We start from the raw sequence: 21,760 nt of genomic DNA, 5'->3' as shown, positions 1-21,760 counted from the left end.
CCTCAAGCCTGCTCCGCCATTCGATATGATCATGGCTGATCTCATCTTGGCCTCATCTCCACTTTCCTGCCTGTTCACTGTTACCCTTCAAACCCGTTACTAATTAAAAATCTGTCTATCTCCTCCTCAAATTTATCCAATATCCCAGCATCCTCTGGGGCAGCGAATTCCACAGCTTTGAGAGAAGTCATTTCTCCTCCTCTCTGTTTTAAATCTGCCGTCCCTTATCCTAAGGCTATGATCTCTTGTTCTAGATTGCCCCACAAGCAGAAACATCCTCTCCACATCTACTTTATTAATCCCCCTTCTCACCTTATACACCTCAATAAGATCCCCTCTCATTCTTCTAAGCTCCACGGAGCATTGACCTAAACTACCCAATCTCTCTTCGTAAGACAAAGAAAATATCCCTGGAATCAATCTGGTGTACATCCTCTGAAACTTCTCCAATGTGACTACATCCTCCCTCAATGAGGGGACCAAAACTGTGCAGAATAGGCTTCCCACCCTTCATACTCAATTCCTTTAGCCTATAAATGCCAAGGTCCCATTTGCTTTCCTTATTACCGACTGTCCCTGCGTACTAGCTTTCAGTCATTCATGCACAAAGACACCCAGATCCCTCTGCACCAAAGCTCTCCAAAGTTCCTGTCCATTTAGATAACAACTTATCTTTGTATTTTTCCTACTAAAATGGATAACCTTACCCACATTTTGCCCCAAGCACTTGAGAGGTGCTCCAGTTTCCTCCCACAGTCAAAAGATGTGCCGGTTAGGTTGATTGGCCATGCTAAATTAACCCTAGTGCCAGTGGATTAGCATGGTAAATATGTGGGGTTGTAGGGAAAGGGCCTGGGTGGGATTGTGGTCGGTACAGGCTCGATGGGCCAAATGGCCTCCTTCCACACTGTTGGGATTCGATGTGATGCTTTGAGATGTTATTTAACCTCCTAAGGGCACCATATAAACACATGTCCCCTGTTTCTTGTTAGTGTCTCATTCTGCACTGGGAGTCTCTTCCTCTGTCCGCTTACGTTAACCAACAGGGGGTGTTGTTGTGCTTCCCAACGAGGTGAATGAAGGCCCTCAACATTGTTGGTGAGCGGTAGGGATACGGCTGCTCCCCACACTCGATTGCAATTCCCCTGCACATTAACAGCGCAAACCTTTGGAAACAAAGGTGACGCTGATGGATAAAGCAAAACTCTACAGACACCCCTGGAAGTTGCAGCAATAATTACAGCAGGGAACGTCTCTGCAAAGACAAACTTCTCTATTCTAAATTGCTTTTGAGGCAAAACGCACCCTTAAACATACATAGAATCATCGAAACCCTACAAATAAGAGGCCATTCGGCCCATCGAGCCTATGGAATCCATAGGGAGGAGGCCATTTGGCCCATCGAACTTGCACCGACAACAATCCCACCAATCCCTATCCCTGTAACCCTGTGAATTTACCCTGCCAATGCCCCCCCCCCCACCGGCATTGAGGGGCAATTTAGCGTGGCCAATCAACTTTTCCCGCACATCTTTGGAGTATGGGAAGAAACCGGAGGAAACTCACGCAGACACGGGGCGAACACGCAGGCTCCACACAGGCAGTCACCCGAGGCCGGGATTGAACATGGGTCTCTGACGCTGCGAGGCAGCCGTTCAAAATACCGCGCCAACGAGACGCATGTTTATTGAGCACTACCTCCCAACCTCTGCGCCCACACCCTGTCCCTATCTGCATCCCCACCCAGGTCTGTTTTCTGAGGGGAACATGGTGTCTCATGTGTGAAATACTGAAACATGGTCAGAGAGTAGCAGGAAAGGCCATTCGGCCCTTCGAACCTACTCCGCCATTCAACATGATCAAGGCTGATCCTCTATCTCAACACCATACTCCCACATCCTCCCCTTTGACTCCTTTAGAGTCTAGAAACCTATTTCCTCCTGAAGTATATTCAGCGACTTGGCCTCCCTTTCTGTGGTAGAGAATTCCGCAGGTTCTCCATCCTCTGAGTGAAGACCTTTCTCCTTATCTCAGTCCTAAGTGGCCTCCCCTGTATCCTGAGAGTGTGAGCCCTCGTTCTCCACCTCACCCCCCCAGCCAGAGGAAACAACATCCGTGTATCCAGCCTGTCCAACCTTGTCAGAATTTTATACCTCCCTGGGAGATCCCCACTCATTCTTCCAAGCTCCAGTGAACACAGGCCCATTCGACCCAATCCCTCCTCATACGACATTGCCACCATCCCAGGAATCAGTCTGGTGAATCTTCATCGCAATCCCTCTATGGCGATTGCACCCTTCCTTAGACAAGGAGACCAAAACTCAATGCTCCAGGTGTGGTCTCACTAAGATCCTGTTTAACTGCAGAAGCATTGACTCTATTGGGAGTAATCTCCTTATCAAATCAATCATTCTGCTCTTTTGCTGACCGACTTAAATCTGATTGTTAAATCTTCAATTTGAGACTTCCTCCAAGGTCATTGCCCCTCATTAACCTTCTCCAGCCCTATCTCAGCTACTCCTGGTAGCTCACCCGAACTTTGCAGATTTTAATTACTCCAATATTCACAGATGTACCAGCCACTGCCAAGGCCACTAATTGCAGAATTCGATCTCGAAATCTTCCCGTGTCTTTACAATTCTCTTATTTTGAAGTTCCCCCTAAGCCAGTTCACGTGCATGGTGGCGCAGTTATTAGCACTGCTGCCTCACAACACTAGAGACTCAGGTTCCATTCCCGTCTCAGGTCACTGTCTGTGTGGAGTTTGCATGTTCTACCCATGTCTGCGTGGATTTCTTCCAGGTGCTCTGGTTTCCTTCCACATCAATGTGCAGGTTAGGGTGGATTGGCCATGCTAAATTGTCCCTTAGTGTCCAAAGATGTCTAGGTTAGGTGGATTGGCCATGCCAAATTGTCCCTTAGTGTCCAAAGATGTGCAGGTTAGGGTGGATTGGCCGTGCTAAATTGTCCCTTCGTGTCCAAAGATGTGCAGGTTAGGGTGGATTGGCCATGCTAAATTGTCCCTTAGTGTCCAAAGATGTGTAGGTTAGGGTGGATTGGCCATGCTAAATTGTCCCTTAGTGTCCAAAGATGTGCAGGTTAGGGTGGATTGGCCATGCTAAATTGTCCCTTCGTGTCCAAAGATGTGTAGGTTAGGGTGGATTGGCCATGCTAAATTGTCCCTTAGTGTCCAAAGCTGTGCAGGTTAGGGTGGATTGGCCGTGCTAAATTGTCCCTTAGTGTCCAAAGATGTGCAGGTTAGGGTGGATTGGCCATGCTAAATTGTCCCTTAGTGTCCAAAGATGTGCAGGTTAGGGTGGATTGGCCATGCTAAATTGTCCCTTAGTGTCCAAAGATGTGTAGGTTAGGGTGGATTGGCCATGCTAAATTGTCCCTTAGTGTCCAAAGATGTGCAGGTTAGGGTGGATTGGCCATGCTAAATTGTCCCTTAGTATCCAAAGATGTGCAGGTTAGGTGGATTGGCCATGCTAAATTGTCCCTTAGTGTCCAAAGGTAGGTTAGGGGGATTAGTAGAGTACACTTGGGGCGTTACAGGAATAGGATATTGGATAGGGCCTGGATAAGGTGATCTGTCAAGAGTGTTGGTGCAGATTCAATGGGCCAAATGGCCTCCTTCTGCACAGTAGGAATTCTATGGGATCTATGCACCCCCGCCCACCCCCCCACCCCACCCCAGTTATCAACAGGACACACAGTGAGTGAGTATCAGATTATTAATCTATTTAACATTAAAATAGCAGCAACTAGATGCAGTATGTATCAGATTTTTAAGATACTTATCACATAAAGAGATAGCAGGAACTGGACACAGTGTGTGTGAATCTCAGATTATTAAGATATCCGTACCTTGATGACATTTATATTTCATTTTACTGCTCTGTGTTCACTGATACGCCTAGCTGTCACTAGCAATCTGTCAGCTGCGATTTCCCATTTCACTCTCAGTGTTTGTTTGTGTCCCAGATTGAGCTGTGTAAATCCACACACACCCACACAGAGAGATTTATGCTGCCTGCCTCTCTCCACCCAACATTTATCACCTTGTTAAACGTGGGAGTGTTGTGTATGTAATGTGAGGCTGGTTCGACCTCCTTTCCACTGTGTGTGTGTGTGTGTGTCAGAGGGCTTTTGTTGAGTGAGTGGGATCTGTGTGTGTGTGTGTGTGTGTGTGTGTATGTGTGTGTATGAGAGGGGGTTTATTGTTGAGAGAGTGGACATTCTACATCTGTGTGTGTATGTGTGAGAGGGTTTATTGTTGAGTGAGTGAGATCTGTGTGTGTGTATGTGTGTGTGTATGTAAAAGAGTTTATTGTTGAGTGAGTGCCAGTGTGTCTGTGTAAGGGGGTTTATCGTTGAGGGAGTGCACTTTGTGTGTGTGTGTGTGTGTCAGAGGGTTTATTGTGAGTGCGGACTGTGTGAGTGTGTGAGTGTCAGAGGGTTTATTGTTGTGAGTGGGATCTGTGTGAGTGTGTGTGTGTGTGTGTGTGTGTCAGAGGGTTTATTATAGTGTGTGTGTGTGTGTATCAGAGGGTTTATTGTGAGTGTGTGTGTCAGAGGGTTTATTGTTGTGAGTGAGTGTGTGAGTGTCAGAGGGTTTATTGCTGAGTTTCTTTCTGTGTGTGTGTATCAGAGGGTTTATTGTGAGTGTGAGTGTCAGAGGGTTTATTGTGAGTGTGTGTGTCAGAGGGTTTATTGTTGAGTTTCTTTCTGTGTGTGTGTCAGAGGGTTTATTGTTGAGTTTCTTTCTGTGTGTGTGTCAGAGGGTTTATTGTTGAGTTTCTTTCTGTGTGTGTGTCAGAGGGTTTATTGTGAGTGTGTGAGTGTCAGAGGGTTTATTGTGAGTGTGTGTGTGTCAGAGGGTTTATTGTGAGTGTGTGAGTGTCAGAGGGTTTATTGTGAGAGTGTCAGGGTTTATTGTCGAGTTTCTTTCTGAGTGTGAGTGTCAGAGGGTTTATTGTGAGTGTGAGTGTGTGTGTCAGGGTTTATTGTGAGTGTCAGAGGGTTTATTGTGAGTGAGTGTCAGGGTTTATTGTTGAGTTTCTTTCTGTGTGTGTGTGTCAGAGGGTTTATTGTGAGTGTGAGTGTCAGAGGGTTTATTGTGTGTGTGTGTGAGTGTCAGAGGGTTTATTGTGAGTGTGTGTGAGTGTCAGAGGGTTTATTGTGTGTGTGTGTGAGTGTCAGAGGGTTTATTGTGAGTGTGTGTGAGTGTCAGAGGGTTTATTGTGTGTGTGTGTGTGTGTGAGTGTCAGAGGGTTTATTGTGAGTGTGTGAGTGTCAGAGGGTTTATTGTGAGTGTGTGTGAGTGTCAGAGGGTTTATTGTGAGTGTGTGTGAGTGTCAGAGGGTTTATTGTGAGTGTGTGTGAGTGTCAGAGGGTTTATTGTGAGAGTGTCAGGGTTTAGTGTGAGTGTCAGAGGGTTTATTGTGTGTGTGAGTGTCAGAGGGTTTATTCTGAGTGTGTGAGTGTCAGAGGGTTTATTCTGTGTGTGTGAGTGTCAGAGGGTTTATTCTGAGTGTGTGAGTGTCAGAGGGTTTATTCTGAGTGTGTGAGTGTCAGAGGGTTTATTGTGAGTGTGTGTGAGTGTCAGAGGGTTTATTCTGAGTGTGTGAGTGTCAGAGGGTTTATTCTGAGTGTGTGAGTGTCAGAGGGTTTATTGTGAGTGTGTGTGAGTGTCAGAGGGTTTATTGTGAGAGTGTCAGGGTTTATTGTTGAGTTTCTTTCTGTGAGTGTGTGTATCAGGGATGGAGCACTCTGGTCTCCCCCAGCCCCAGCCTCGCTGCCTGCCCCGCACCTTCCTGCTCAGCCTCCGCACCCTCTTCGACATCCTGGACCAGGAGGGACTGGGCTCGGTGGAGCTGCGGGAGATCGAGAGCCGCTGGCCGGGCGAAGGGAGCCGGCAGCCGGCGCTGCCGCCGGGTTTGTTGCCCTGCCTGCGGCGTGCTGCAGCGCCGGGCGGGCGGCTCACCTTCCCCCGGCTGCTGGCCGGCATCAGGACGGCGCTGCGGGAGGACAGCCCCGGAGACAGGCTGCAGGAGCGGGCAGAGAACCGGGACACTGCGGCCGGGGAGACAGGCAAGTCAGCCAGAGACAACAGGACATGGCCAAGAGGTGAGTATCAGAGAGAGAGTTCCCTAAATTCATCCACAGGGATGTAGCAGCAAGTGTACAGAGTTTAATATGTTTAATATCAAAACAGCAACTTTATACAGTTTAATATATTTAATATCAAAACAGCAACTTTATACAGTTCAATATATTTAATATCAAAACAGCAACTTTATACAGTTTAATATATTTAATATCAAAACAGCAACTTTATACAGTTCAATATATTTAATATCAAAACAGCAACTTTATACAGTTTAATATACTTAATATCAATACAGCAACTTTATACAGTTTAATATATTTAATATCAAAACAGCAACTTTATACAGTTTAATATACTTAATATCAATACAGCAACTTTATACAGTTTAATATATTTAATATCAATACAGCAACTTTATACAGTTTAATATATTTAATATCAATACAGCAACTTTATACAGAGTTTAATATATTTAATATCAAAACAGCAACTTTATACAGTTCAATATATTTAATATCAAAACAGCAACTTTATACAGTTTAATATATTTAATATCAAAACAGCAACTGTATCTGTCTACAGAGTTTAATATATTTAATATCAAAACAGCAACTGTACCTGTCTATAGAGTTTAATATATTTAATATTAAAACAGCAACTTTATACAGAGTTTAATATATTTAATATTAAAACGGCAACTGTATCTGAGTACAGAGTTTAATATATTTAGTATTAAATCAGCAACAACTGTACACAGACCATCAGATTATCAATGGAGGTTGGAGTCGTAGAGGTTTAAGCATGGAAACAGACCCTTCGGCCCAACTTGTTCATGCTGTCCAGTTTTTAACCACAAAGTTAGTCCCAGTTGCTGTTTTAATATTATATATGGTGAAGGAGGTATTTGGCATGCTTGGTTTCATTAGTCAGAACATTGCGTTGGACCCATGGCCCTCTATATCCATCTTTTGCATGTAACTGTCTAAACGCTTTTTAAAAGATAAAATTGTACCCGCCTCTACTACTACCTCCGGCAGCTTGTTCCGGACACTCACCACCCTCTGTGGAAAAAAATTGCCCCTCTGCACCTTTTTGTATCTCCCCCCTCTCACATAAACCTATACCCTCTAGTTTTCGATTCCCCTATCTTTGGGAAAAGATGTTGACATATACGTCCCCTCATTATTTTATAAACCTCTTTAAAACAAGACAGGACTGGACAGGGTAGATACAGGGAGGATGTTCCCAATGGTGGGGGGATGTCCAGAAACAGGGGTCACAGTCTGAGGATTCAGGGTAGACCATTTAGGATGGAGGTGAGGAGGCATTTCTTCACCCAGAGAGTGGTGAGTCTGTGGAATTCATTACCACAGGAAGTAGTTAATGCCAAAACATTGAATGTATAGAAGAGGTGGCTGGATATAGCACTTGGGGCGAATGGGATCAAAGGCTATGGGGAGAAAGCAGGATTAGGCTATTGAGTTGGACAATCAGCCATGATGGTGATGAAGGGCCAAATGGCCTCCTCCTGCTTCTATCTTCTATGTTGCTATGTAGGATCATCTTTAAGTCTCCTACACTTGGCGGAAAAAAATTCCAGTCTCTCCAGCCTCTCCTTACAACTCAAACCATCAAGTCCCGGTAACATCCTAGTAAATCTTTTCTGCACTCTTTCTAGTTTAATAATATCCTTTCTATAATAGGGTGACCAGAACTGTACACCGTATTCCAAGTGTGGCCTTACCAATGTCTTGTACAACTTCAACAAGACGTCCCCAACTCCTGTATTCAATGTTCTGACTAATGAAACCAAGCATGCCGAATGCTTTCTTCACCGTATATATCATTAAAACAGCAGCAATGTGACACAGAGTGTCAGATTATTCATATATTCTATTCAGAAACAGCAGCAGGGCAGAATGAAAATGCTTTTGAAATTCATGAAGCTATTGGGGGAAGGTGAGAAGAGTTTGATTCAGAGAGAGAGAGAGAGTAACACATTGTTAATAATGACAGTGTGACAATAGTCAGTGGAAATACACCATGAATATTTATCAACTGTCTGGATTAATGTGTTAAAGAAAGCTCTGAGCTAGTTCCTTTCATATTTTCCCCTGTCCATTCTGAGGTTCTCTTTCTCACTTTTTCAATCTCTGTTCCTCTCTCTTTACCCCTCTGATTTGGTCTACCCACTCTCTTTATTGGTCTGTCTTTCCTTCTCTCTGTCTACCTCTCTCCTGATATGAATGCACTGATTGACTTCATCCCCCACCCCCCCCTGCCCCGGGGGGCAGGTACAGACTCTGTTGTTGACTCAGTAAATGTCATCCCCATTCAGCAGTGGCCCAGAAGCGTTGACATGCATTGTTCATCCGTGCACAGACACACAACTCCGCTTGGCGAGATTTGGAAATACTCCAATCCGACGCAGCAGCTGTTTAATCTTTTGAATTTTTTTGTGTGGAGAGGGGGGCAGTGGGAGTTTACATGACATTTGGCGCACATCATTAAGTCAGAGAAGGCCTTCTTTGATTTGATTTATTATTGTCGTATGTACTGGGTATGTGGAAAATGATTGTGCACTATACAGACAAAGCATACCGTTCATAGAAAAGGAAAGGAGAGGGTGTAGGACGTAGTGTTACAGTTATAGCTAGGGTGTAGAGAAAGATCAGCTTAATATAGAATCATAGAGGTTTACAGCATGGACCAACTTGTCCATGCTGCCCAGCTTTTTACTACGAAGCTAGTCTCAATTGCCCGCGTTTGGCCCATATCCCTCTATACCCATTGTAACTGTCTAAATGCTTTTTAAAAGACAAAATTGTACCTGCCTCTACTACTACCTCTGGCAGCTTGTTCCAGACACTCACCACCTTCTGTGGGAAAAAAATTGCCCCTCTGGATCCTTTTGTGTCTCTCCCCTCTCACCTTAAACCTACGCTCTCTAGTTTTAGACAAGATGTTGATTATTTACCTAAAAGATAGGTCCATTCAGAAGTCTGACGGCAGCAGGGAAGAAGCTGTTCTTGAGTACTTACGCAAGGATATTTTGGCCATGGAGGGAGTGCAGAGGAGGTTTACTAGGCTGATGCCGGAGTTGAGGGGGTTGAGCTATGAGGAGAGGCTGAATATATTAGGCTTGTACTCGTTAGAGTTTAGAAGAATGAGGGGAGATCTCATTGAGACGTATAAAATGATGAATGGGATGGATAGGATAGAGGTGGAGAGACTCTTCCCGCTCAGAAAGGATAATAGGACTAGGGGGCACAGCCTCAAGATAAAGGGGGGGCGGTTTAGAACGGAGTTGAGGAGGAACTTCTTCACTCAAAGGGTGGTGAATCTCTGGAATTCTCTGCCCGTTGAAGTGGTGGAGGCTGCCTCGCTAAATATTTTTAAGACGCGGGTTGATGGGTTTTTGATAAGCGAGGGGATTAAGGGTTATGGGGAGAGGGCGGGAATGTGGAACTGAGCCACGACAGATCAGCCATGATCTTATTGAATGGCGGGGCAGGCTCGAAGGGCTAGGTGGCCTACTCCTGCTCCTATTTCTTATGTTCTTATGAGTCAGTTGGTGCGTGACCCCAGACTTTTGTATCATTTTTCCGGGGGAAGAAGGCGGATGAGAGAATGTCCGGGGTGTGTGGGCTCCTTGATTATGCCGGCTGCTTTTTCGGAATCATTAAACGGAGCAGTCAGCTGTTGAACCCACGGTGGGATACGAGGAGAGTAACTGCCAAATTTCGGGGAGAGGTGGGTGGAGTTGTAACCGGACCCTGTGATCGGTGAAGCAATGGGAATGGGTGCCAGGCTTGTTTAACATCACCACCTTTGATTTGAACCTTCACCAGAGAGGGATTTCAAACCGATGGGAACCTCAGCAAAAACAAACCAAGGGGATAGGGAAGGGGAATGGGTCTGACCGCAGAGAGTGTGGGCTGAGTGGCCTCCTTCTTGGCCATCGTGACTCAATGGCCTGATTTTTGTGTGGGCTCAGTTGGGTTGGGGGTTGGGGTTTGGGGGGGGAGCTTTGCCAAGGGGCAGTGCAGGGTGGGAGGGGGGAGCTTCCTTTGGGGAGATCCATGGGGCTGGAGGAGGTGTTCCTCCTGTGTCCATGGCAAAGATTCCCTTCCCCCACCCCCATGGGGACTGGGTTCCCAGTGTGGGCAAGGGTGGGGCTTTTTCCAGCCACACTCATCCCAAAATGGGAAAATCCTGCCCTCGGTCAACGGATCTTTCCACGGTCCACCCATTGCCCGCTCTGATTCCCGCAGCGGGAGGAATGGGAGAATTTGCCCCTCTGTGTCTGTGAGGAAGGGGGGCGAGGTTGGAGTTTTGATTCTCAGTGCTGGGGTGGGAGTACCCGGCAAAGAGGGTGCCCCGAATTCTAGAAAGCTGTCCTTACTCAACATCTCTTTGCTTCAAAGTGTTGGAAAATATGGTGGGAAAAGGTGGCATCGCAGCCAACCTTCCGCACACCGCTTTTCTCAACTGTGAGAAGGTGAGAGGGCATGGGATCCAAGGGGCTTTGGCCTTGTGGATCCAGAACTGGCTTGCCTGCAGAAGGCAGAGAGTGGTTGTGGATGGGTCTTTTTCTGCATGGAGGTCAGTCACCAGTGGAGTGCCCCAGGGATCTGTTCTAGGACCCTTGCTGTTTGTCATTTTCATAAATGACCTGGATGAGGAAGTGGAGGGATGGGTAAGTAAGTTTGCTGATGATATGAAGGTTGGTGGTGTTGTGGATAGTCTGGAGGGATGTCAGAAGTTGCAGCGTGACATAGATAGGATGCAAGACTGGGCGGAGAAGTGGCAGATGGACTTCAATGCGGATAAATGTGTAGTGGTCCATTTTGGCAGGACCAACGGGATGCAGGAGTACAGTATCAAGGGTAGGAGTCTTAGCAGTGTAGAGGATCAGAAGGACCTTGGGGTCCGGGTCCACAGGACTCTTAAATCGGCCTCACAGGTGGAGGTTGTGGCCAAGAAGGCGTATGGTGTACTGGCCTTCATTAATCGAGGGATTGAGTTTAGGAGTCGGGAGATAATGCTGCAGCTTTATAAGACCCTGGTCAGACCCCACTTGGACTACTGTGCTCAGTTCTGGTCGCCTCACTACAGGAAGGACGTGGAAGCTATTGAGAGGGTGCAGAGGAGATTTACAAGGATGTTGCCTGGATTGGGAGGCATGATTTATGAAGATAGGTTGAGGGAGCTCGGTCTCTTCCCCCTGGAGAGACGAAGGTTGAGAGGCGACCTGATAGAGGTTTATAAAATGTTGAGAGGAATAGATAGGGTGGATTCTCGGAGGCTATTTCCCAGGGCTGAAATGGTCGCTACGAGAGGACACAGCTTTAAGGTGCTGGGGAGCAGGTACAGAGGAGATGTTAGGGGGAAATTTTTCACTCAGAAGGTGGTGAGTGAGTGGAATTGGCTGCCATTGGTGGTGGTAAAGGCAAACTTGCGGGGGTCTTTTAAGAGACTTGTGGATGAGTACATGGGATTTAATGGGATTGAGGGTTATAGATAGGCCTGGTAGGTAGGGATATGATCGGCGCAACCTGTGGGCTGAAGGGCCTGTTTGTGCTGTAGTTTTTCTATGTTCTATGAGCCAACACTGGTGGTGGGGGGAACAAAATTGGAGCACTGACCCAAGCGGTTGGCTTTGCAGCGTGTTTTGGGCGTCATAATAGAATGTGTGAGGGTTGTAACGGAACTGACTGAGTTCTCCAATTGCAGCCAGATCCCAACCATGTTTAATACCCCTTTAAGTTTTACCCTTCCCCCTCACATTGCCCAAGCCATCCCATCATCCCTCGAGTCACCATGTCTCCCCAATGCACCCCCCCCCCACCAATGCTGCCATGTATCCTCCACTGATACTCACCCTCTAAGCACTGTTTTCATTCCTTGGGAGCCACGCAAAAGCAAGGGGAGAGATTTTAAAATCGTTACTTAAAAAAAAAACTCTAACAATCTAATAAAACCCTGAATTTAAATGCGCTGGGCAGAGATTTTCCAGTCCTTCCAGCCAACTGGATCTTCCAGTTCTGCTGAAGGTGACCCACCCAGTGGCTCGTTCCCCTGGGATGGGGTGCAGGGCAGGGGAGGGTGGGGGGGGGTTGGATTTGGAAAATTGCACCCAATATCTTTGCTACTGCAAAAAAAAGCTACTCCAGTGAAAAATAATTTGTAATTTTTTGACTCTCTAATACGCTGGCACACCAGCTAACGTACCACATCAAAGGCACCCAAAGTTTTCTTGACCAGCCAAATGGGTCAGGAAGGCAGTTTTCCAGGAAGTTTCACATCTCCAGCGTATGATTCGATCATTATCAGATAAAATCCACCTGATCCTGTGGGAATCTGGCCTGGTGTGTTACGCTATTCTTATATATCTTCATTCATGACATTTATTGCCCTTGAGACTGAGGGGGTGACTGATTTCCATTGAACAGGATACAGTGCGGTCAGGAAGGATTAATGCACCCTCTCGCCAAAGACCGAGAAGAGAATCATAGAATCACTACAGTGCAGAAGGAGGCCATTCAGCCCATCGAGTCTGCACTGACTCAGCTTCATTACCCAAGTCCTATCCCCTTAATCCCATGTATTTACTCCACTAGTCCCCCTTAATTTGCATAATTTAGCACAGCCAATCCACCTAACCTGCACATCTTTGGACGCTAAGGGGCAATTTAGCATGGTCAATCCCCCTAACCTGCACATCTTTGGACACTAAGGGACAATTTAGCATGGCCAATCCTCCTAACCTGCACATCTTTGGACACTAAGGGGCAATTTAGCATGGCCAATCCCCCTAACCTGCACATCTTTGGACACTAAGGGACAATTTAGCATGGCCAATCCTCCTAACCTGCACATCTTTGGACACTAAGGGGCAATTTAGCATGGCCAATCCCCCTAACCTGCACATCTTTGGACACTAAGGGACAATTTAGCATGGCCAATCCACCCTAACCTGCACATCCTTGGACACTAAGGGGCAATTTAGCCTGGCTAACCACTGTGTCACCGTCCTATCCTAATAAATAAACATGTGACTTCAGACCCAAAGCAATGTGGTTGACTCTTAACTCCCCCTCTTGAATGGCCGAGTGAGACACTCAGTTCCAGGGCAATGAGAGACTTGGAATGGCCCAGTCAGTGAGACACCCGCATCCCGTGGAAGAATCAAACACACGAGTAATTGAGGTCACGGATTAATTGATTGTTTTTCAGTCAATGTTTAAGGATCATGAGACTGCATCTGATCCAATCTTCACTGATTTAACCATATGACCTGACCCAACTGTGCAGCTTTACAAATAAAGACAGCATTTCATCAGCAAAATACCAGGCGATTTCCTGCACACGACCCAGATATGGATGTTGTTCAGATATGGATGTTGTTCAGGGGTTATTGGTGGAGAGGTTATTGCCATTCGTGACCTGAGGACACCCCAAAGTGCTTTACCATCAAGGACGTACTTTTGACTGCAGTTATAATGTGGCAAACACAAATTACTGACAGTAGCTCCCGCAAACAGCAATGAGAACATAATGAGATAGTGACACAGTGGGTTAGCACTGCTGCCTCACGGCGCCAGGGACCCGGGTTCCATTCCCGGTGACACAGTGGGTTAGCGCTGCTGTCTCACAGCGCCAGGGACCCGGGTTCCATTCCCGGTGACACAGTGGGTTAGCACTGCTGCCTCACAGCGCCAGGGACCCGGGTTCCATTCCCGGTGACACAGTGGGTTAGCGCTGCTGTCTCACAGCGCCAGGGACCCGGGTTCCATTCCCGGTGACACAGTGGGTTAGCGCTGCTGCCTCACAGCGCCAGGGACCCGGGTTCCATTCCCGGTGACACAGTGGGTTAGCGCTGCTGCCTCACAGCGCCAGGGACCCGGGTTCCATTCCCGGTGACACAGTGGGTTAGCACTGCTGCCTCACAGCGCCAGGGACCCGGGTTCCATTCCCGGTGACACAGTGGGTTAGCGCTGCTGCCTCACAGCGCCAGGGACCCGGGTTCCATTCCCGGTGACACAGTGGGTTAGCACTGCTGCCTCACAGCGCCAGGGACCCGGGTTCCATTCCCGGTGACACAGTGGGTTAGCGCTGCTGTCTCACAGCGCCAGGGACCCGGGTTCCATTCCCGGTGACACAGTGGGTTAGCGCTGCTGCCTCACAGCGCCAGGGACCCGGGTTCCATTCCCGGTGACACAGTGGGTTAGCGCTGCTGCCTCACAGCGCCAGGGACCCGGGTTCCATTCCCGGTGACACAGTGGGTTAGCGCTGCTGCCTCACAGCGCCAGGGACCCGGGTTCCATTCCCGGTGACACAGTGGGTTAGCGCTGCTGCCTCACAGTGCCAGGGACCCGGGTTCCATTCCCGGTGACACAGTGGGTTAGCGCTGCTGCCTCACAGTGCCAGGGACCCGGGTTCCATTCCCGGTGACACAGTGGGTTAGCACTGCTGCCTCACAGCGCCAGGGACCCGGGTTCCATTCCCGGTGACACAGTGGGTTAGCGCTGCTGCCTCACAGCGCCAGGGACCCGGGTTCCATTCCCGGTGACACAGTGGGTTAGCGCTGCTGCCTCACAGCTCCAGGGACCCGGGTTCCATTCCCGGTGACACAGTGGGTTAGCGCTGCTGCCTCACAGCGCCAGGGACCCGGGTTCCATTCCCGGTGACACAGTGGGTTAGCACTGCTGCCTCACAGCGCCAGGGACCCGGGTTCCATTCCCGGTGACACAGTGGGTTAGCGCTGCTGCCTCACAGCGCCAGGGACCCGGGTTCCATTCCCGGTGACACAGTGGGTTAGCACTGCTGCCTCACAGCGCCAGGGACCCGGGTTCCATTCCCGGTGACACAGTGGGTTAGCGCTGCTGCCTCACAGCGCCAGGGACCCGGGTTCCATTCCCGGTGACACAGTGGGTTAGCGCTGCTGCCTCACAGCGCCAGGGACCCGGGTTCCATTCCCGGTGACACAGTGGGTTAGCACTGCTGCCTCACAGCGCCAGGGACCCGGGTTCCATTCCCGGTGACACAGTGGGTTAGCGCTGCTGTCTCACAGCGCCAGGGACCCGGGTTCCATTCCCGGTGACACAGTGGGTTAGCACTGCTGCCTCACAGCGCCAGGGACCCGGGTTCCATTCCCGGTGACACAGTGGGTTAGCACTGCTGCCTCACAGTCCCAGGGACCCGGGTTCCATTCCCGGTGACACAGTGGGTTAGCACTGCTGCCTCACAGCGCCAGGGACCCGGGTTCCATTCCCGGTGACACAGTGGGTTAGCACTGCTGCCTCACAGCGCCAGGGACCCGGGTTCCATTCCCGGTGACACAGTGGGTTAGCACTGCTGCCTCACAGCGCCAGGGACCCGGGTTCCATTCCCGGTGACACAGTGGGTTAGCACTGCTGCCTCACAGCGCCAGGGACCTGGGTTCCATTCCCGGTGGCACAGTGGGTTAGCGCTGCTGCCTCACGGCGCCAGGGACCCGGGTTCCATTCCCGGTGACACAGTGGGTTAGCACTGCTGCCTCACAGTGCCAGGGACCCGGGTTCGGTTCCCAGCTTGGTGACTGTCTGTGAGGAGTCTGCACATTCTCATCGTGTCTGCGTGGGTTTTCTCAGGGTGCTCTAGTTTCCTCCCACAATCCAAAGGCGAGATGAATTGGCCATGCTAACTTACCCCTTAGTGTCAAGGGGACCAGCTAGGATAAATAGGTGGATAGTGGTCGGTGCAGGCTCGATGGGCCGAATGGCTTCCTTCTGCATTGTAGAGATTCTATGATTCAAATAATGGAAGGGCCTGGGAAGATTAGAAGAAGGTTCGACAAGTCAGGCTGATGTCTCTCACCGCCAGGTTCTGTATTGACGGGAACGCTTGGGAAACACTCGTCTGAATCCACAGCTCAGGAGGAAAGCAGGGATGTAATGTTGAGGCTTTAATAAGGCTCTGGTCAGACCCCACTTGGAGAATTGTGAGCCATTTTGGGCCCCAGTATCTAAGGGGGGATGAGCTGGCCTTGGAAAAAGTCCGGAGGAGGTTCACAAGGATGATCCCGGGAATGAAAAACTTGATGCGTGAGGAGCGTTTGAGGACTCTGGGTCTGTACTCTTTGGGAGTTTAGAAGGATGAGGGGGAGATCTTATTGAAACTTACAGGATACTGTGAGGCCTGGACTGAAACTAGAAGCAGGAGGAGGCCATTTGGCCCTTCGAGCCTGCTCTGCCGTTCATTTTGAACATGGCTGATCATCGAATTTCAGAAGGCGTTTGACAAGGTACCTCACAAGAGGTTATTGCAGAAGGTCAGGGGACATGGAGTTGGGGGTAGGGTGTTAGCGTGGATTGAGGATTGGTTGTCAAATAGGAGGTAGAGAGTGGGGGTCAATGGGTGCTATTCGGATTGGCGGTTGGTGACTAGTGGAGTGCCCCAGGGGTCGGTGCTGGGGCCTCAGCTATTTACCATTTATATAGATGATCTGGAGGAGGGAACCGAATGTATGGTGTCAAAATTTGCTGATGACACCAAGATTGGTGGAACGGCAAATTGTGCGGAGGGTGTGGAGAGTCTGCAGAAGGATCTAGATAGGCTGGGCGAATGGGCCAGGAAATGGCAAATGGAATTTAATGTTGGCAAGTGCGAGGTGGTCCACTTTGGTAGGAATAATGGTAGGAAGGATTATTACTTACGTGGCGAAAAACTGCAACAGGCGACGGTGCAGAGGGACCTCGGGGTCCTTGTGCATGAGTCGCAAAAACCCAGCCTGCAGGTGCAGCAGGTGGTCAGGAAGGCGAATGGGATGCTGGCCTTCATAGCGAGGGGGATTGAATATAAAAGTAGGGAGATCTTGCTGCGGCTGTATAGGGCATTGGTGAGGCCGCAGCTGGAGTACTGTGTGCAGTTTTGGTCCTCGCACTTATGCAAGGATATTTTGGCCTTGGAGGGAGTGCAGAGGAGGGTTACTAGGCTGATGCCGGAGTTGAGGGGGATGAGCTATGAGGAGAGGCTGAATAAACTAGGCTTGTACTCGTTAGAGTTTAGAAGAATGAGGGGAGATCTCATTGAGACGTATAAGATGATGAATGGGATGGATAGGATAGAGGTGGAGAGACTCTTCCCACTCAGAAAGGACAGTAGGACTCGGGGGCACAGCCTCAAGATAAAGGGGGGGCGGTTTAGAACGGAGTTGAGGAGGAACTTCTTCACTCAAAGGGTGGTGAATCTCTGGAATTCTCTGCCCGTTGAAGTGGTTGAGGCTGCCTCGCTAAATATTTTTAAGACGCGGGTTGATGGGTTTTTGATAAGAGAGGGGATTAAGGGTTATGGGGAGAGGGCGGGAAAGTGGAACTGAGCAGCGACAGATCAGCCATGATCTTATTGAATGGTGGGGCAGGCTCGAAGGGCTAGATGGCCTACTCCTGCTCCTATGTCTTATGTTCTTATGAATTCAATCTCCTGATTCCCCCCCTCCCCCCCATATCCCTCGATCCCTTTAGCCCCAAGAGCGAAATCTAATTACTTGAAATCAGACAACATTTTGCCCTCGATGTTTCCACTAGTGGGAGACTCGGATCCGAGGGCACAGCCTCAGAGAAAAGGGGCGACTCTTTAGAGCCGAGATGAGGAGTCATAGAGGTTTACAGCACGGAAACAGGCCCTTCGGCCCAACTTGTCCATGCTGCCTCTTTTTTTAACCACTAAGCTAATCCCAATTGCCCACATTTGGCCCATATCCCTGTGTACCCATCTTACCCATACAACTGCCTAAAAGCTTTTTAAAAGATAAAATTGTACCCGCCTCTGTTACTGCCTCTGGCAGCTCGTTCCAGACACTCACCACCCTCTGTGTCAAATTGCCCCTCTGGACACTTTTGTTTCTCTCCCCTCTCACCTTAAACCTGTGTCTCGAGGAGGGATTTCTTCAGCCAAAGGGTGGGGGATCTGTGGAATTCTTTGAATATCTTTAAGACAGAGAGAGATAGGTTCTTGATCAATAAAGGGGTCAGAGGTTATGGGGAAAAGGCAGGAGAATGAGGTTGAGAAACATGATCGAATGGGGGAGCAGACTCGATGGGCCAAATGGCCTAATTCTGCTCCTATATTTTCTGGTTTTATGGATATCACTGAATTGGGATTACTCTGCCGCATTTGCTTTTGAAATGCAGGATTATGCAGGATCTGCAACTGAAGGGAGTGAGATTGACATCTGTAATCTTTTGATGATGGACGGGGTCACATTGACTTTACAATAGGCACGGGGACGGCCATTCAGCCCATTGTCCCTGCCCTGTACAACATCCACCATAGAACCCCCACAGTGCAGAAGGAGGCCATTTGGCCCATCAAGTCTGCACCAACCACCCAGACCCTATTCCCGTAAAACCACATATTTGCCCCGCTATTCCCCCTGACACTAGGGTCAATTTAACCTTCCCGTTGTTGGACTGTGGGAGGAAACCAGAGCACCCAGGGGAAACCCACACAGTAAGGTGGAGAATGTGCAAACTCCACACGGACAGTGACCCAAAGTCGGAATGGAACCCGGGTCCCTGGCGCTGTGAGGCAGCAGTGCTAACCCACTGTGTCACCGGGAATGGAACCCGGGTCCCTGGTGCCGTGAGACAGCAGTGCTAACCCACTGTGTCACCGGGAATGGAACCCGGGTCCCTGGCGCTGTGAGACAGCAGTGCTAACCCACTGTGTCACCGGGAATGGAACCCGGGTCCCTGGCGCTGTGAGGCAGCAGTGCTAACCCACTGTGTCACCAGGAATGGAACCCGGGTCCCTGGCGCTGTGAGACAGCAGCGCTAACCCACTGTGTCACCGGGAATGGAACCCGGGTCCCTGGCGCTGTGAGACAGCAGTGCTAACCCACTGTGTCACCGGGAATGGAACCCGGGTCCCTGGCACTGTGAGGCAGCAGAGCTAACCCACTGTGTCACCGGGAATGGAACCCGGGTCCCTGGCGCTGTGAGACAGCAGTGCTAACCCACTGTGTCACCGGGAATGGAACCCGGGTCCCTGGCGCTGTGAGACAGCAGTGCTAACCCACTGTGTCACCGGGAATGGAACCCGGGTCCCTGGCGCTGTGAGGCAGCAGCGCTAACCCACTGTGTCACCGGGAATGGAACCCGGGTCCCTGGCGCTGTGAGACAGCAGTGCTAACCCACTGTGTCACCGGGAATGGAACCCGGGTCCCTGGCACTGTGAGGCAGCAGTGCTAACCCACTGTGTCACCGGGAATGGAACCCGGGTCCCTGGCGCTGTGAGGCAGCAGCGCTAACCCACTGTGTCACCGGGAATGGAACCCGGGACCCTGGCGCTGTGAGGCAGCATCGCTAACCCACTGTGTCACCGGGAATGGAACCCGGGTCCCTGGCGCTGTGAGGCAGCAGTGCTAATCCACTGTGTCACCGGGAATGGAACCCGGGTCCCTGGCGCTGTGAGGCAGCAGTGCTAATCCACTGTGTCACCGGGAATGGAACCCGGGTCCCTGGCGCTGTGAGACAGCAGTGCTAACCCACTGTGTCACCGGGAATGGAACCCGGGTCCCTGGCGCTGTGAGGCAGCAGTGCTAATCCACTGTGTCACCGGGAATGGAACCCGGGTCCCTGGCGCTGTGAGGCAGCAGTGCTAACCCACTGTGTCACCGGGAATGGAACCCGGGTCCCTGGCGCTGTGAGGCAGCAGCGCTAACCCACTGTGTCACCGGGAATGGAACCCGGGTCCCTGGCGCTGTGAGGCAGCAGTGCTAATCCACTGTGTCACCGGGAATGGAACCCGGGTCCCTGGCGCTGTGAGGCAGCAGTGCTAATCCACTGTGTCACCGGGAATGGAACCCGGGTCCCTGGCGCTGTGAGACAGCAGTGCTAACCCACTGTGTCACCGGGAATGGAACCCGGGTCCCTGGCGCTGTGAGGCAGCAGTGCTAATCCACTGTGTCACCGGGAATGGAACCCGGGACCCTGGCGCTGTGAGGCAGCAGCGCTAACCCACTGTGTCACCGGGAATGGAACCCGGGTCCCTGGCGCTGTGAGACAGCAGCGCTAACCCACTGTGTCACCGGGAATGGAACCCGGGTCCCTGGCGCTGTGAGACAGCAGCGCTAACCCACTGTGTCACCGGGAATGGAACCCGGGTCCCTGGCGCTGTGAGGCAGCAGCGCTAACCCACTGTGTCACCGGGAATGGAACCCGGGTCCCTGGCGCTGTGAGACAGCAGCGCTAACCCACTGTGTCACCGGGAATGGAACCCGGGTCCCTGGCGCTGTGAGGCAGCAGTGCTAACCCACTGTGTCACTGGGAATGGAACCCGGGACCCTGGCGCTGTGAGACAGCAGTGCTAACCCACTGTGTCACCGGGAATGGAACCCGGGTCCCTGGCGCTGTGAGGCAGCAGCGCTAACCCACTGTGTCACCAGGAATGGAACCCGGGTCCCTGGCGCTGTGAGACAGCAGTGCTAACCCACTGTGTCACCGGGAATGGAACCTGGGTCCCTGGCGCTGTGAGACGGCAGTGCTAACCCACTGTGTCACCGGGAATGGAACCCGGGTCCCTGGCGCTGTGAGACAGCAGTGCTAACCCACTGTGTCACCGGGAATGGAACCCGGTTCCCTGGCGCTGTGAGACAGCAGTGCTAACCCACTGTGTCACCGGGAATGGAACCCGGGTCCCTGGCGCTGTGAGGCAGCAGTGCTAACCCACTGTGTCACCGGGAATGGAACCCGGGTCCCTGTTGCTGTGAGGCAGCAGTGCTAATCACTAGGCCACTCATCTAAATTACTTCAGTATATCCCAAAGTGATACATCCAGTGAAACATTTTCAAACACTGGGGACACAGCAGGTGGCACAGAAAGCTCCCACAAACAGCGCCAGTATTGCACCTGAGCGTCTCAGCACGCCATACTGACTAGGGGACAATGCTGGGTGAGGGACAGATGTTGCCGAGGTCACTGGAGCCGTCCCCCATCACTCTTCTACAAGGTAGCTGCTGCTCCCCCTCCTCACCTGATGGATAGTACCTCCGCCAGTGCGGCACTGTCTCGGTAAAGCCCTGGATTCTCAGCCCGGACAATACTCCCATCTCGAAGGTTGCCCTGCTCCCTGCTGCCAGCGAGAATGGAGAATCCAGCGCTCAGTCGAATCTCCATTCACTGCAGCGGGACTGGAGAACTCTGGTCAATGTGAACCTATGACCTTCTGACTCGGAGCTGAGGGTCTTCCTCGCTGAGCCAGGCCTAGATGGACTAATTAGTCCCGTTCTCCCACCGTCCCTACGTGACTGGTCAGGGAATGGCAAGGCTCAATTATTGGTTATCCCTTCACCACTGAAGGTGATTAACCGTGGGACGGATCTGCTGAAATTGTCTGGCCAAATGAGTGGTCACTTTAATCACTTCATTCTTTTAGGCAACTTTTTGACGTGTTTGGAAATCTCTTCCATCGTTGGCAATTAGAATTATCGAACCCCGGCAGTGCAAAAAGAGGCCATTCGGCCCATTGAGTCCACACAGAGCACAATCCCGCCCAGGCACAATCTGCATAATCCCTTTACCCTGCTAATCTGCCTGACCTTAGGGGGCAATTTAGGATGGCCAACCACCCCCCTAACCTGCACATCTTTTGACATTAAGGGA

At 50.5% G+C, this 21,760-nt stretch overlaps 1 protein-coding gene across 2 annotated transcripts in view; it reads left to right on the top strand.

Annotated features, from left to right (window-relative positions):
- The first annotated feature begins 5,435 nt into the window (after positions 1–5,435).
- Positions 5,436–21,760, top strand: part of LOC145337259 (suppressor APC domain-containing protein 2-like) — a 42,858-nt gene continuing 26,533 nt past the window's right edge. Inside the window, exon 1 of one of the 2 annotated variants that reach the window (XM_080182050.1) lies at positions 5,436–6,129. In XM_080182050.1, the coding sequence (XP_080038176.1) occupies positions 5,763–6,129 (367 nt within the window). In that variant the 5' untranslated portion in view covers positions 5,436–5,762. The remainder of the gene's footprint in view (positions 6,130–21,760) is intronic. The other variant, XM_080182049.1, reaches the window with a different exon arrangement.

This window comes from Carcharhinus amblyrhynchos, unplaced genomic scaffold (genome assembly GCF_965287045.1).
Source record: "Carcharhinus amblyrhynchos unplaced genomic scaffold, sCarAmb.v2.hapA scaffold_45, whole genome shotgun sequence".
Classification (NCBI taxonomy): Eukaryota; Metazoa; Chordata; class Chondrichthyes; order Carcharhiniformes; family Carcharhinidae; genus Carcharhinus; species Carcharhinus amblyrhynchos.
This window is presented reverse-complemented; position numbering and strand designations above follow the sequence as displayed.